Source organism: Medicago truncatula, chromosome 1, assembly GCF_003473485.1.
Source record: "Medicago truncatula cultivar Jemalong A17 chromosome 1, MtrunA17r5.0-ANR, whole genome shotgun sequence".
Classification (NCBI taxonomy): domain Eukaryota; kingdom Viridiplantae; phylum Streptophyta; class Magnoliopsida; order Fabales; family Fabaceae; genus Medicago; species Medicago truncatula.
The window spans coordinates 32,901,882-32,919,136 of record NC_053042.1 but is presented as its reverse complement, the minus strand read 5'-3'; the positions used below and the strand labels follow the sequence as shown (position 1 = coordinate 32,919,136).

The window sequence follows — 17,255 nt, the reverse complement described above, 5'->3', positions numbered from 1 at the left end:
TTTTGACAAAGCATTACTGAGGGATTATTTCGTTAGTAATTACTAACCGATTTCAATCCGTCAGTAATTACTGGCGGAATAATCCCTCAGTAATCCTTTGTCAAAACTACCTATCCATTACTGAGGGGAAATTCCGCCAGTAACATTACTGACGCTCATATTACTGAGGGACTGATATCCGCCAGTAATACATATTACCGAGGGATTTTGGGCATTATTGAGGGATTATTTCCGCCGGTAAAAACCAAAATTCTTGTAGTGAGTAAGGTATCCTCAGTCAACAACGTTTTCTCCGACTCTAGGTTCTATGAAACATTTCTTAACAGAAATGAGTTCAATTCCACTTCCAACACATACATGTTGGTAAATTCAATGCAAACTTTGCAATTACATTCAAATTATTTTATTTAAGTGTATATGCAGAGCTATCACAATATATGCTTGATTGTTCTCACTTCAACAAATATTCATATTTATCGAATATGAATATTCATCGGTAATATACTACTCCCTCCGGTCTTATTTACAAGAGAAAGTTGACTTATTAGATACATTGAATAATGTACGTATCTAGTCAAGAATCTAAACCAAATACATAAATTATTTAATGTATCTAAAAAGTAAATTGTTTCTTGTAAATAGGACCGAAGGGAGTAATAGTTATCTTTTGGTTTTTCTTTATTTATCAATAACAATTACTTGTCTCATAACTTTTTATGTATCAATGAATGATGAAATGGTGAGAAAAATAAGGAGGAGAGCGAATCATGGAGAAAAAAAAATTAAATTAGATCGATGAGAAGACAACTTGCGGAATTTAACAAGGATATATTGTTTTCTTAAATATATGACTGACGAGAGCCCTAATGATTCGAAATGAGTTAGAGGTAAGTTAGTCAGCATTCAAACTCGAGTTCTGCTACCCTTTTCATGTTCAACCGAAGTTTATTAACTATTTAAGTGATTGATTGTTATGGACTTGCGTTAATATTTTTTTTTGTATGCTTTTGTATATCTAAGTTTTTTATAGGTAATAGTATTGCAAACTGTTCCTAAAGAAAGATATGTAAACGGAAATGGTGATTTATAAAACTGCATGACTAACATTTTTCATCAGCTAGACTAGCATTTAATATGGATGTTTCCGCCAACAAGAGTACTGCATTTGCAATTTAAACCCATATAATCATTTTTTCTAGTGCTTTTTTTGTTCTAAATAATGTAATCCTTTTCTCAACGCTTCGAATTGATACATAAATATTTTCATATAAGCATATATATATAAATCATGATAGTTTTTTTAACCTTTTTATCTCCAACAATTAAGGACATATCTATCCCATTGCAGAAAACGCGAATTAAGTAAAGAGAGAATAAATAAAAGGGAAAATCTAATCCTCTGCATGATGGTTTTTTTTTTTTTTTTTTGAGAAAATCCTCTGCATGTTTGATGGTTCAAGTAATTAGCCTTATGTTGAACAAATCATACAAATTATGTAGAATTTGGCAGCGCAACTGGAGTACAACCAAATTAACGAAATTTCAATAAAGCTCCAAAATAAAAAAGGAAGATAAGAATAAAGGAGCATATACATATATGTGATGTAATTATTCATTAGTTATATATATCAAGAGAGGTCAAGACAAAAGTAAAATAGGGTCATGAATTTGATACAATTGTATGTATAAGGTTAGATTAAAATCACTTATCTCAATTTAACGTCCGGCAGTCGAATGTACCATAAAGTTGAGTGGATCGAAATGATCCACTCAAAATTACTTAGCTGCATGAACAAGAGGATTCTCATTGACATAATTACCCGCTGGATTATACTCGCACGCGATGAGCATGCCAGTACCGTTGTTCTTGCAATGTTGCAAGGCACATCCAACATGCGTCGAATCCCTCCACACAATCTGCGTAAAATGCTCACACATCTTTGGTGGAGGCTCACACTTAAGGGTTTCGAAACTATACCAAGTCTTCTCCTTGTACCAATAATAAACCGCATCAGAAGGTGTCCAATGCAACTTCTTTCCCCAAAACATGTTCTCACCATAATTAGCAGTAGAATGAACCAATTTACAATCGTTATAACGTTCCATAAGATATTTTCGCGCGAAACTCGCGAGATTTTCGTCCCACTTCAATGCCGGTAATTTGTATTCACTTCTCACCCAATTGTGCGCGTGTAGGAACTCATTAATTAATTCAGTTTGGTTATTCAAAAACGCCGTGGGGCTTGTCCTAACGTATCCAAAGAATTTTGCAGCATTGCAACGGTGGTGACCATGATGACCGTGGTGACTTTTGCCATGTGGAGGTGGTGGTGACAAAGATTGTTGTGATTGTGTCGCGGTGACAACGTTGAAAAAGATGAAGATTAGAAGAACAATGAAGAATGAGAATGTATGCATTATGAGATTCTTGGGGACTCTTGTTGCCGAGAGCCCCGGTTAGAATTAAGAGGAAGACAAATGTTACGCTTTTTATATTTGTTAGTTAATTACATTTACTAAACAAGAATGTAACAAATTTTTTGTTGGGCTTGTAATTTTACGATCTTGCACTTCATGTTGCTATTTTTAACTTCACGGATGAAAATTAATATGATAAGTTCTATATGCGATTTGGTAATTTGAACCCATAGTTGAATGGATATTTTAGATAGCAAAATTACATTGTGAACAAAATAGCGTGGTTTTTGGATGTCCACAGGCCAGGGGTCTATCTATAGTCAAAATCTGAATTTTTGTGTTTTTCAGTTAGTATATAAAATGAAATAGAAGGAAGACTTTTTTTTGACAGATCAGAAGCAAAGACCATATACGTCCGAATTGATAATTCTTGATGTAATATGTTCCATTTCGATTATTATTATTATTATTATTATATATGACTATTATATGATTGAATTTGACTGGTTTTTAAATTACCAAACATATTTTTACAATAGAACTTAAACATTAATAGATTGCATTAGAATGGTTGCTTGGCAATCCGGCTCAGTTTATGTTTAGAGTAGCATCTATGGTTCTCAAAATGTTCGATCAGATTGATACATACAAAAAGAAGAAGATGAAAATAATAATTAATCTTGTAATTAAAATTGTATGTTTATATTGTGTCTAGTGTCCAAAAATCATTTTTGTTAATGTAATTGATTAAAAAACTTTAACTTTAATACATATATCAAATTGAATGGTATTATTATTGAGTGAGTTACATATATCATTAAAGAACAGAAATGAATTTAATCAAGTTGAAAATAGGGGAATGTAAGTTAACTCTAGTTGAAGATTTTTAGAAGAATGAACGGAACAATTGTAAATGGGAGAAGAGAAGAGCATCTCTTCCTATGGCTCTAAGAATACTCCTCTCCTAAGTCCTCTACATTCTATGCGGCTCACAAAGACACAAACCTGTTAGCCCAAGCTCGATGAATGTGATTATGATTATATATATTTTTGGTTTTCCTCTAAAAAAAAAAAAATAACAATATATATTTTGTTTTAACACTATGAAACCCGCTAGGATAATTGTATTACGAAACGCACACGGTGAAGGAAGGAGGATACGTAACCCATTGGCGCTTAACGAACAATTTCAAACACAATCAACCCTCAAGACAAACCTCCTTAAAACCCACGGCGGCGGTCTCGACATCGCCGCCTATGGCTCCGCAATCCAACACTGCACCAACCACCGTCTCATCCGTCAGGGAAAGCAGCTTCACGCTCGCTTCTTCCCATTCGCCATCACACCTGACAATTTCATCGCCACTAAACTCATCACATTCTACGCTAAATCCAATCTCATTCGAAATGCACGCAACGTGTTCGACAAAATTCCTCACAAAAACAGCTTCTCCTGGAACTCTATGATCATTGCTTATACTTCAAAATCCCTCTTCAACGACGCACTTAGCCTCTTCGCGTCGTTTGTTTCTTCCACTGACAACAATGTATCTCCTGATAACTTTACCATGACTAGCATCTTGAAGACGTTAGCGTTGTCTTCTTCTGTGTGCTATAAATCAGCAAAGCAGATTCATTGTTCTGCTCTTTTACGCGGGTTTTACTCGGATGTTTGCGTTCTTAACGCGTTGGTCACGTGCTATTGTAGGTGTGGTAGGATAGAAATTGCGAGAAAGGTGTTTGATGAAATGACGGAGAGAGATATCGTGACTTGGAATGCTATGATTGGTGGTTATTCTCAGAGTGGATTTTACGAAGAATGTAAGAGATTGTATTTGGAGATGTTGGGTTTAGAAGGGAAAGGGATTTTGCCGAATGCTGTTACGATTGGTAGTGTGATGCAGGCGTGTGGTCAGTCGAAGGATCTTTCCTTTGGAATGGAAGTTCATCGTTTTATGAAGGATGATGGAATTGAGACAGATGTGTTTCTTTGTAATGCTATAATTGCCATGTATGCAAAATGTGGAAGTTTGAATTATGCTCGTGAGTTGTTTGATGAAATGGGTGAGAAAGATGAGGTAAGTTATAGGTCGATTATTTCTGGGTATATGATTAATGGGTTTGTCGATGAGGCTTTAGATGTTTTAAAGGGAATAGAAAACCCTGGATTGAGTACTTGGAATGATGTGATTCCTGGTATGGTTCAGAATAACCAGTTTGAACGAGCTTTGGATTTGGTTAGAGAGATGCCGGGGTTTGGTTTGAATTTGAAGCCAAATGTTGTCACACTTTCTAGCATTATTCCTTTGTTTTCGTATTTCTCGAACCTTCGAGGGCTGAAAGAGGTGCATGGTTATGCAATAAGAAGAAGTTATGACCAAAATATATACGTGGCAACTGCCATTGTTGATAGTTATGCAAAGTTAGGGTTTATTCATTTGGCAAGGCGGGTTTTTGATCAGTCACAAAGTAGGAGCTTGATAATTTGGACTTCAATTATATATGCTTATGCTTCTCACGGAGATGCTAGTTTAGCACTTGGTCTCTATAACCAGATGTTAGATAGAGGAATTCAGCCTGACCCAGTTACATTGACTTCTGTGTTGACAGCTTGTGCTCATTCCGGGCTGGTGAATGAAGCTTGGGATGTTTTCAACGCGATGCCTTCGAAACATGGGATTCAACCTGTGGTGGAGCACTATGCCTGCATGGTTGGTGTTCTTAGTCGAGCTGGAAAGCTCTCAGAAGCGGAAAAGTTCATTTCTAAGATGCCGTTTGAGCCAACTGCTAAAGTTTGGGGCGCTCTGCTGAATGGAGCTTCTATTTATGACGACGTTGAAATAGGGAAGTTTGCTTGTGATCATTTGTTTGAGATTGAGCCTGAACATACAGGGAATTACATAATTATGGCAAATTTGTATTCACGTGCTGGGAGATGGGAAGAAGCTCGTAAGATTAGGGAAAGGATGGAAAAAACTGGGTCGCCGAAGATCCGGGGAAGTAGTTGGATTGAAACTAGTGGAAAGTTATTAGGCTTTATTGCCAAGGATATGTCAAATGAAATGTCTGATGAGATTTATGCACTGCTCAAAGGGTTGCTTGGTTTGATGAGGGAAGAAGGATATATCTTGCAAGAAGAGTTGGATTATGAGATGTGATAATTTTCATTGAAATAAATCTCTCGTCCCTTGTATACGGCCAGAACAAAAATGGACACTCAACTTCCGAGGTGCAGAAACTAAGCACTTGTATAAAAGGTTTTAAGTTGTCATTGTGATCTGGATCCTTAATATTGCAAAATTTTGTGGTTAAATACAGTTGATAGCTTGACGCGGCCTCAACTACAACCGCATTGTGGTCATAGAGCTTTAATATTGGATTGTTGGTTCAGTCAAGATTTGATTATTGACAAATCGGCTTCAATTTCCATCATGTGGAATAGATTCTGAGTGTCGGCTGTGTCTCAACTCTGCAGTTCAGCAGAAAAGTGGCCCCGCAGAACTAATAACTTATGGACTATTGATAAACTCTTGCTCAAATAGTAATAGATGGATAAACCAGTATCATACATGAGGTTAAACAGTTCCCCACATTTCAGATCTTTTTTCCTCTTTTTCCCTTCAACTTTACGGTATCGAGATTGATACGGCGTGGAATGATGAGACGGTGACTAATATTTTGTGAAAAGCAGGAGCAAAAAGGTATAAATTATGTTGAGAATGGCTCCACGTATAGGATATTTTTTTAGAAATCACCAAATTGATGAGGTAAGACATTGGAAGGAATGCATTGTTCATTGATTTTGATACAGCCAGTTGTAGTAGTTGAAAAATCATACAAGAAGCATATTTGTTTGATATTTTTAGTATTTTATTAGTGGGGCTTCTCTCGTGTCTAACTTTTTCTTTGAGAGCATCTATGCATGATATATTTTCATATTAAATTTACATACTGATACATCTATTCTATGTTCATAACTACATGTTGATTTTTATATTCTATAAATTTTACAGATTTCCTTCTACATCTTTATTCCATTACTGTCTTGAAAAAAGTTTTCTTGTTAGTAAAGCATCAGATATCTGTTAAGTTATAATATATTCTCCTTTAATCATAACTTGGTTTGCCACCAAATGTCGTTCTTCTCCCCAACATGAATGACTACTTGACCTTATATTTTAATGCTTTGTTCTAGAATGCCCATCTTAAAAGTAAATTATTCCGTCGTCACTCATACCAAGGAAGTAATTTGCAATAATGGTACGAAAACACTAGATGCATTATGAAATAAGCATGTGTGCGTGTAAATGATAAAGGGTGAGAAAATCTATGATGAGCAGAAGGCATGAAGATGTCAAATTCTTTACTCTGGAATTGCATTATTGTTTTGGTTGGTTTATTTTATAAGGGACAAGAGCAACAAGCCACGGTCATGGGCCATATGGTTGGGAATGAAATTTTCTTTTCTGCTTGTTTTTGTTGACATTAACCAAATCCGTAACAGACACGGTTAAGATAACGAAAAGCTTAAGAGCGACAAACGTGCTTGAACTGGACATTAACATGAAGACAATTCATTTCCCTGTTCATTGTTTCATCTCCACAACTGTCACACTATTGATTTGTACTTTTGTAAACAAATTGTTAACGAAAGAAGGGGTACACCAATCCTTATAAACAAACCTTATATGCTACGTAAACATATTAAAAATTACCCAACCAATATGAAAATACAAAACTGCCGAACTATAGTTAGTTCTAACTTCTATTGCATTTTCTACACGCAATCTACAATCTAATTTATGGTATATCAAGTTTGTTTAAGCTAAAGAGTTGAGGAGTAGAGTGCTAAGGAAGTTGAGGGTTCAATCTTCACTCCCATCATATCATAATGCTAAGAATAGTTATAAGATCGTCCATTTAAAAGTAACTACAATCTAATTTATTTTACTAAATTTATTTTAGTCGCGGCTTGTGAAAAAATATACCTTGAATAAAAAAATTGTTTTTAAGAAATTTTTTATGCTAATTTTTATTTTTTTTTATAATAAAATAATTTTTAACAAATTATATTGTCATTTAACACATTCGTCATAATCAACTTATTCATCGGAAATTAATTAGAGTATATATTTTCTTTATTCCTTAAAAAAAATCATTATATTTAGAGGTAATACACATTAAAATTGATTCACATATTAAAATTGATTCAGGAGTTTATATTGTATTATAATTATAATATAGCTGATATACGTATTTTAATGTGTTTAATATATCGTTAAGGTATTGTATTCATATTATATTTTCTGTCGTATTTCATTAAATTATGATGTATTTAAGCTTACAATTTTATTATTCTTTAAAAAAAATTAGAAGCATAACTTTTTTGATTCATATGATATTTGGGTAAAAATTATCTCTTGTTTCACTAACAAAAAAATAAATTATCTCTTGTTTTTTTCCAAGTACTTTAGTGACCGAAAATTCATCCCTTAAAGTAAATAAGTGAGAAATATCTAAAGTTTGAATCCCTAGCCTTTGCATATCACAATGTCCTTGTCAATTGAGTTATACTCACGAGGACTCATCAACCCTTGTTTTATATATAAAGAATATAATAAAAATACACAAAATATATATAGACTAAATTTCTTTCAAAAAATATATATAGACTAAATTTAAATTAAATCTAAATGATTGGTAAACATTGTCTTTTTTTTAAGGAAATTGGTAAACATTGTCACTGTGCAAATATTTTGCATATGTATTTAATAATATGTTGTCACATCAATTAATGAATACATATGTTTTAATATTTAATAATTGACGTGACAACACATCATTAAATGTATGTGTAAAATAATTATATACATATGGAGTATACTAGTTTAATTCTAAATTAAAATTGAAAGGTTTTTTTTGTTTAATAAATCTAAGGTTTCTAATATTGCCACAATTGCACAATAAATAAATGTAAATATTATTAAAATTTGTCAAAACAAATTAATATTAAGTTTGATTTTGGTTAGAAGTATAAGTTATAGTATTTGATAATAATGGTGTAATTTAAACTTTTTTAAATATCTCTGTGTGTGTATATATATAATTGTTATAATATTTTCCCCAAAAAATAATTGTAATAATATGTTATCATCATTATTAAGCAATTTTAACATTCTATTCTAAACACGTCGCTGTTTAATCATGTTCCTAATGACAAATTGGTTTGGAAAGCTGAGAAAAATGGTTTGTACTTTGTTTGAAGTGCATACAAGTAATGTACTCTTGTTGATACGACCCATTTTGGGTGCACGGGGTTCTGGTGTGGCATCTAGCAGTTAAAAGTTCCTCCAAAGGTGAAGAACCTTATTTGACCATGTGTAGGGATTGTTTGCCAATGCATGTTCGTCTTTAGGACACAAGACCGATGTCCAACGAATTGTGTTAGTTGTAATTCCAATCATGAAGATCTTGCTCATATTATTTTCGAGTGTCCTTTTGTGATGCAAGTGTGGTAAATGGTTGGTATTTGGAGCAAGGTAAACTATGTTTTTCTTGTCACTAACTCGACCATATAAGCTATTTTTCTTTGTTACAAAATATATCTCAGGAATATGCTCAGCGTTTGGCAGCCATTTGCTGGAGCTTATGGAACCACCGTAACCTTAAACTCTCGAAGAATGAGAATGAACTTTGTGCCAACGTAGTTTATAGAGCGCGTCACCGCATTGAAAACCGACAAGATGCTAGTATTATTCATAGTGCGAGTGACGATCAACAAACCACTTCAGATTCACACACGATGCTTCTCGTCGAGCTTCTTGTAAACTGCAAGTCATGATGTACATTGACAAAGGTTGGCGCCTGGTTGTCTCGAGTGCAACGTTGATGCTTCTTTTTCTTAGTCTATGAATCATGTAGGCATTGGTATATGGGTGCGCAACAATGATGGAACTTTTGTTCTAGCCAAAAGCATGAGTTTCTATCCTTTTATATATGTTATGTTCCTGTTGGTGAAGCTTTAGGTTTGTTTAATGTTATAGAACGGTTAAGTGGCATGCAGATAGACAATGTCGACTTTGTGATGGATTCTAAAACAACCAATGATGTTTCAGAATTGGATCATATCATATTAGGAGTTAGAGACTCTTTCATTCACAGTTCACAAACCATCAAATAAAATTCAATAGTTGACAAACAAATGTGATAGCTCATGCTTTGGTTGGAGAAGTCGTGTTATCAATTAGTTCCAATATTTATTTTTATATCCTTCGTTCTATTACTGATATTATTATAATGAAATGTTATAAGCATCTTTTCTTCAAATAAATAAAAAATAAAAGAACGTTATATTAAATGCGTAAGAAATTTAATAGTTAAGACAAAGAATAATAAATAAGATGAACAACAAAAATATTTAACGATAAATAATATTGCAATAGAATAATGACTTAGTAAAAAAAAGATTAATATAAGTTAGTCAAAGTTGGCAAAAGTTAGCAATAAAAAAAAACTTGACAAAAGTTCATTTTTTAAAGAACAAAATTGATAAAAGATTGTAATTCATAAATGAAAATAACTTTATACCCCTTCATCACAAATTGTATGTCGATTTGATAAAAAAATTTACAAATTATATGTCGTTTTACAATATCAATAAAACATTTCTTTAAATCCTCACAAAAAAATATTCCTTTTAAAAAAAAATATCAATAAAACATTAATGTTACTTTTCCTATTATATCTTTAACTGTTTATTGCTCTCTCTTCTTTCAATTCTATTATTTATCTTTCTCATACTATTTATCAAGGATAATTTTATAAAAAAAAACTCATAATATATCTTTTTTATACAAACTTAATTACATTTATTAATGTGTGTGAAATAGTCAAAACGTCATATAATTTAGAACGGATGAATGGAGTATTTAACTAGCATTCAGACAAACACATTTACCCATTTGTAACGCGCTTTAGTGTATATTTATTTTATCGTAAATGATTATAAATTTTAAAAAATAATGTAATCAAAGTTAGATTTAACTTGATTGATTTTATTATAGCAAAATTGTTCATATTAAAATGAATTTTAACTAATTTTTTTAATTAAAGATTTAAATAATATTATGCAAAATATAAAGTTATAATTAGAATAGTTTAAATAAGTCCTCCTGAACTTAGCTCATTTGATAGAGATAATGCATAATATATGCAAGATTCGAGGTTCAAATCTCGGCCGCATCAAAAAAGAATAGTTTAAATGAAAGGTGTAATTGAGAGATAAAAAATCAGCTCAGTAATGTATCTTCCTTTATATATAATGGAGAAAAAGACACACTGTTTATGTTAAAAAATAAAAAAATCATCATGGTGAAAATAGGAGGAAATACCAACTTTCCAACTTAGCGTGTATTTGGAGTCAAAGTTGATTTTCAAAAATTAATTTTAGCTAATTGTGAATGAATACTAAAATTAATTAGTTGGACTAAAAAATTGAATGGAAAAAAAAATCAAATTTAAAGTAAAAAACTAGAAATATCTTCAAATTAAAATCTATTATACTAAAAATATTCAATTATTCTAAAATCAAATTCATAGGTTTAATTTTACTTTTAGAAAGGTCAAAATTGGTTATATCTTAAAATTGATTCTGACATATTTGATTGTCTTTTAAAATTGATTCTAACATATTTGATTGTTTTCGAATAAAATTAATTTTATATTTTATTTCAAGTTAAAAATTGAACTTTTTAAATCAAAAATTGATTTAGACATTCAAACTTATTGTTCAACTCACTTTTATTCAAACGTAAATCATTATTAATAGAATAAATCATTTAAAATTCAACTCATTTTCAATCACAATTAACTAATGTATTTCGTCTCTACTTCCTATCCCAAATATGGAGTACTCTCTCCGTTATCAATTATAAGAAAATTTAATTTTATCGATTCATTCAATTAATGATATATGTGGTTGATAATATAAATCACGTATGAATAAATCTAAAAAAATTAAATTTGTTAATAATTAACAAGGGAGGGTGTACTAGTTTTAGATTCTTTTTTCTCTTTCTTTTTTCTGTCTTAAAGTAGTTAGTAGAATTACAATGAAAAGGAACAGAGATCAATGACACATTGGATCATACAAAAAGGAAGTAGCAGTGATGATGACAGTAATGAGTAAAACACATGTGGTACACTACATACATAAAAAGCAAAAGCCTTCTCATCATCATCCCCATTCACACTCCCAAATTACTCTCGAATTCTATAAGTAAAAAAACTAACACTCCAAACCAATTCATTTATCCATATGGAAGAAACAACATCAACCATCTTGGCAGCACTTTCATCTCTCCCTCCTTCCCACCTCACAAACCTCACTAACACCATTCTCTCCTCCACCCGCCGCCACCACCGCCGTCTCACTTTCCTCCTTTCCTCCCCATCACTCTTCTCACTAACTCTTCACCACCTTCACACTCTATCTCTTCAACAAAAAACTCTCCTCATTTCACGCCACCTCCTTTCCTTTCTACACCTCCTCACTCAATCAAACAACCCCACCTCACCTCTTCCACCTCCTGTTTCAACTTCCATGAGAGAACGTGACACCGACGCTGTGTTACTCCTTCTGTTGTTCTGTGAAACACATAAATACAACCCAGAAGCTTTAACCGCACCGTTTTCACACTGGAGGCTAAACTTGAACAAAATCTTCTCCAACACATTGTTAACGCTTTCTTATTCTTCTGCACCACCGCTTGGTGCTTGTTTTGGTTCGGTTTTGATTCCGTTTATCGAGACGGTGAGTCGATGTTGGAGATTGGTAGGTGTTTTGGGTTGTGAAGAAGGGAAAGAAGTGAAGGAGGTGGCGGCTTCGGCGGCGACGGTGGTTTCTTTGCCGGCGGTGGAGGTGAGTGTTGGTGGGAGAGAGTGTGTGATATGTAAAGAAGAGATGCAAGTAGGGAGAGACGTGTGTGAGTTGCCATGTCAGCATTTGTTTCATTGGATGTGTATTTTACCATGGTTGGGAAAGAAGAACACGTGTCCTTGTTGTAGGTTTCGGTTACCGTCCGATGATGTTTTTGGAGAGATCCAACGGTTGTGGGAAGTCTTGGTTAAAATTAGTGCGAAACATATATAACAAGATGGTTGATTAATTAAACCCTTAACATTAGTTAATTTTATCTTATTCTTACTTAAAAAACAAATGGAAGAAAGGTATATTTATCTGCTATTTACTAGTTCTTGATAGGAGGCATCATAGGGATAGTGAGGTCCACTAGAAAACAGTCAAGGCTAGCTTGTGATATGTGTGATGAGGAGAAGATGGCGTGGCAATTAGTTGGCTTAATATGGATTCTTGCATATATGTTAATTTGTTTGGTTTTAGATGTTTTGGACCTTAGACAGGGACTGTTGTGGTAGAGGGAATGATTTCAATTGATGGATGGATAAAGTATACAAATGTGAGGTTCTTATTATATATATTTATAAAAAAAAGATGTAATAATCTTGTATGTATACTATAGTAATAGATTTAGATTAGTATATCATATAAGTCAATAGATGGAGTATGATAGAATTTTTAATAACCGTAATTCACAATAAGTTCCTTATATTGTTGGTAGTTGATTTGTATTTATTGCTAATTTGTTATTAGCCCCACGAGATGAGTTATGCCAATGATTTCATGTGGCCAAAAACAGACAATTGCATTCTTGCTTTGCCTTTCTCCCTTGATTGATTGAAACTTCATTTATCTTCCTTTGACATTTCCGTGTGGCAAACATTCTATCTCTAACTCCAGCAAAACTCTCTAGCTAATGCATTGTATTGGTGCACGTGTGTTGGGGGTGGAGGCTGAACCACTGCATTTTTAGGCTAACAACATGCAAACACACTCAATAGGGCTCAAGTAAACTGGACTTGGCAAATACAGTATTTTGTTGAGAAAACTATGAGAGAAATTACTTTTGCCTCCATTTGAGTTATATAATTTGAAACAAAAAAACAAACAGGTTGGGATAATATAATCTAAAAGATGTCTATATACAAGGAGCAGTGATACACATACATCCTTACGTGACATGCACACTTATACCACCAAATACAATTGTGACATTTGTCTAGTGGTCCCCACAAAAGCTTAGAATTTTTCTTGAATCGGATCATCTCATGTGCTATATCTGTTATGCCATATTCTTGCCCCTAATCCAACGGTTCAGATATAAAGCAAATAAAAATGAACAATTTTAAGGAGAGAGAAACAAAGATGTTTGTTCGTCTTCAGTTTCATTGACGACTATGCTATCCATTTTTCAGAATTTGCCACAAATTTGTACCCATAAAGCATGTATCTATAAAATTTCCTTTCAAAAACTCATGCCACACAAATCCTGTTTGTTCACCAATGGATTAAATTAAATAAAAAAAATCTTAAAATGATAGAAATTTTGAGAAATTTGTAATTGAATGGAATAGAGGGAAAAGAAGAAGAAATCGTTGTTTTATCATCTTAAAGAGCCTTTGTGTGTTTTTTGTTTCCTACAAACACGAAATGCTCTCCATTTTCACTAGCAAGATGTTTTTCCTGCATAGCATAATTTGTTTCTCAGCAGAAGGATCTGGACAGACGAAGGACACGAGACCTTCGCCGTGAAAACTCGTACTCCACCGCCGTGCGAAGCTTTTGTTGGTGGCCAGTTTGAGTGGGGGAGAGAAAGGAACATGGTGAACAGACACAGGAGAGGAGAGGAGGGGGAGAAGGTAAGTCGTGAAGAGAGAAACTCAGCTTATTGTATTTTTTTCTTTGTTTTTTTTTTTTTATTATTGCTTTTGTTGGACCAATAAAAGTTTGCCAAGTAAGAGTGGTGGAAAGGGTGTATAAAATAAATGTATGTCTATCTATACTTTCCCATATACAAGTAACACTAAAAAACTTCTCATTTCATCAGTTACGATTTTGTATGACTTTTTATGACTCTTAGCCAAGGCCACTAAATATTTTGTTTTGAATATTTTGCACGATTTGGATTATCATATGTATAATATTATGGTTTGATTTGTGTTGTAAAATCGACGTAAAATTTGATTTTATTAAGGATTTTTTTTTTTTATCATATGTTATGTTTTGATTTAGTTTTGATGTGTGTTAAAAATGTGGTTTGAATTATGTTGCAAAATTGGTGTTGATTTGCAATAAGTGGGCTTTATGTACAAATAGATCTGATACGGTCTGAATTATATAATATAAATACATATTTTAAGTTTTAATATTATATAATCCGAAACTGTCAATATTATGACTCTCATTACAGTTGAAACAATGGTCTAATAGGGTCCAACACGTTTTAGATTATATAATCTAAAATGTTTAATTCGTTTTAGTATCATATAATCCAAAAGATTTTGAAACAAAATTTAGGTTATATAATACGAAATGGAATAAAAATTCTCTAAACTATATTAATCTAAAAGAGGCAAAATTGAAAATTTGGACGGCGCGTGAAAGACGAGTATGATGATATTTTCGGGGGGGGGGGGGGGGGGGGGGGGGGTCTGTGAGAAATGTGGGGGCCTTAAGAACAATTTTTAAATACTTTTTTTTTTTTGAAAGAGTCTTTTTTTTTAAATACCTTACATGGTCAGTAAGGCCGAATTCAAATATGATCCAAAAATATAAGAAAACTGATCTTTATTTATCTACGATTTGCTCTCAAGCACCCCCCAAACTGACCATTTCACCCCAACAACAATTAATTATTGTTCATTGTTAAACAATAGTTAATTGTCGTTCCAAACTATCCCCATACCTGAGCCCATACTCTCATGGCCAACAAGTTTGATGCATGCCCCCATACCCTAATGGCAACCAAGAGCCGTACCCGCACTTTAACAACAAAAAGATAATCAATAACAAAAAAAATAGAGTAAATTACACTCCCCTCCCGTCAAAGATGTTTGAATTACATTTACATCCCCTCTTATGTTAAAATATACACGCTCCTCCTCTCTTATTCAAAACTTATTAGAAAACATTTTACTCCTCACCCCTAAGAGAAGCTTGAATTACATTCCCCTCCCCACTTATTTTTAATAACCTAATAAAAAATAATAATAAACTAACACACTTCGAAAAAAATAGTATTGTGGGTCTATTTTATTATAATCAAACTTTGAATACATATTTTTCGCTATTTTTTATTCATAATTTCATTAACATGTAGTTTTAAACCCTATTATAAAATATGAAACGACCCAAAATAAAATTAAAATATATGAAAAAATACTAAAGAAAATAAAGCATGGTTGTTTAAAAGTTAATTTTATACTCTAAATTATAAAATTAATAGCAAAATATTTAAATTTAATTATTATTGACATTTAAATTATAAAGAAATGAATTCCTTTTTCTTAAATGGTGGTTCAAAATTAGTATATATCATAAAAATATTTATTTATGTTAAAATAGATTAAAATGAAGTGCATATTTAATTATTAAGTGAGAGAGTTCTAATTCAAGCATCTTATAGAAGAGGAGGGTATACATTTTACTTTTCAAGGGAGGAGAGTGTATATTTTAACATAGGAGGGGATGATGAATGTATTCAAACTTCTTTAAGGGAAAAAGAGTGTAATTTAAGCTTCTCTAAGGGGGAGAGAAGTGTAATTTACTCAAAAATATCACAATATGATTAAAATATGATATGAAATCTCTCAAATCAACATAAAAAATATTATACATCATTTTTTTTTAAAGAAGGCAAAATGAAATATAATAATCACCAAGAGCGATTCATCTCGCACAAGGTGTGCAAAGAGAATCACTCCTCAAAACAAAACACAACACAAAAAATGAAAAGAAGGTTACTCCATAACACCCATACAAATTAAAGGATGAAGAAAACCTAATGTTTTTTAATTAAAACTAACGGAAAAGACCAAAATGTGTAACAGAGAGAAGTTCATGGACCAAAATAAATCGAATTTTAATTAAAGGACCAAAGCGATACTACCTAAATAGTTAAAGGACCAAAAATGCAATTTAGCCTTATTTATATTTGTCAAATTGTCATTTTCATTTACCTTTCATATTCATCAGGATATGTTTAGACTCCACCAAATTCTTAGAAAGGTCAGCAACAATCTTATTGTCTTTCTCAGTTAATATACCAGCAAGAAGTTGTCCTTTTAACTTTGGCTTCATCGAATGAATGTGAACTCAATTAACAATATTCAATGACCATTCATTTGTATTCTTTAAATAACCACACAACCTAAACAAACATCCACATTTTCTTGACCTCGTATCTTCTCAGTTCAATTTTTTATTGGGTACTTTGTACTCACCATCCCTTTAACAATCCAACATTAACATTGAATTCTTTCTTCCATCACCTGAATATGATTTCTCTTGATTAAAGCAAATCCCGTCTTTGCTACTTGTCGATAAACCCAATTAATCTTATGATCTCTAACATTTCATTTATCATCGGTGAAAAATTAAGGCGCCATATCTACTTCATTAACACAAAGTTTGGAAACCACGAAACCAACAATGTTATATTTACAATCAACATTTGGTTTCAATTTGACATAAGCTTCAACAAATGCTTTGAATTTGATGGAAGACTCAACAATATTTGATTTTGACTCAACAAAATTATCAATCACATTATCAATCATAACTATCAATAAATAATAAAACATTAAAAAAAAAAAATAACTAATTCAATCATTAAATGTAACATAGTAAAATAAAAAACGAAAAAGTTTGAAAAACCAACACTATAAATGGGTTAAAAGATGCAATATTTGTTTCTCGATAT

The 17,255-nt window shown here is 32.4% G+C and overlaps 3 protein-coding genes across 3 annotated transcripts; 2 read left to right on the top strand and 1 right to left on the bottom strand.

Moving 5' to 3' along the window:
- Positions 1-1,776: 1,776 nt before the first annotated feature.
- On the bottom strand, positions 1,777-2,418 carry LOC25484073 (pathogenesis-related protein 1). The gene has a single exon (XM_013612828.1). It carries the CDS (start codon positions 2,416-2,418, stop codon positions 1,777-1,779), a length of 642 nt encoding a protein of 213 aa, XP_013468282.1.
- An 888-nt stretch (positions 2,419-3,306) lies between these two features.
- LOC25484072 (pentatricopeptide repeat-containing protein At2g37310) lies at positions 3,307-6,294 on the top strand. The gene has a single exon (XM_013612827.3). It carries the CDS (start codon positions 3,522-3,524, stop codon positions 5,574-5,576), a length of 2,055 nt encoding a protein of 684 aa, XP_013468281.1. The 5' UTR covers positions 3,307-3,521; the 3' UTR covers positions 5,577-6,294.
- Positions 6,295-11,574: 5,280 nt separating this feature from the next.
- LOC25484071 (E3 ubiquitin-protein ligase SGR9, amyloplastic) lies at positions 11,575-13,054 on the top strand. The gene has a single exon (XM_024778864.2). The coding sequence runs from the start codon at positions 11,735-11,737 to the stop codon at positions 12,566-12,568; it is 834 nt and encodes a 277-aa protein (XP_024634632.1). The 5' UTR covers positions 11,575-11,734; the 3' UTR covers positions 12,569-13,054.
- Positions 13,055-17,255: the final 4,201 nt, after the last annotated feature.

Coding starts and splice junctions, on each gene's coding strand:
- LOC25484071 (XM_024778864.2), top strand. CDS start 11,735: ATGGAAGAAACAACATCAACCATCTTGGCAGCACTTTCATCTCTCCCT.
- LOC25484072 (XM_013612827.3), top strand. CDS start 3,522: ATGAAACCCGCTAGGATAATTGTATTACGAAACGCACACGGTGAAGGA.
- LOC25484073 (XM_013612828.1), bottom strand. CDS start 2,418: ATGCATACATTCTCATTCTTCATTGTTCTTCTAATCTTCATCTTTTTC.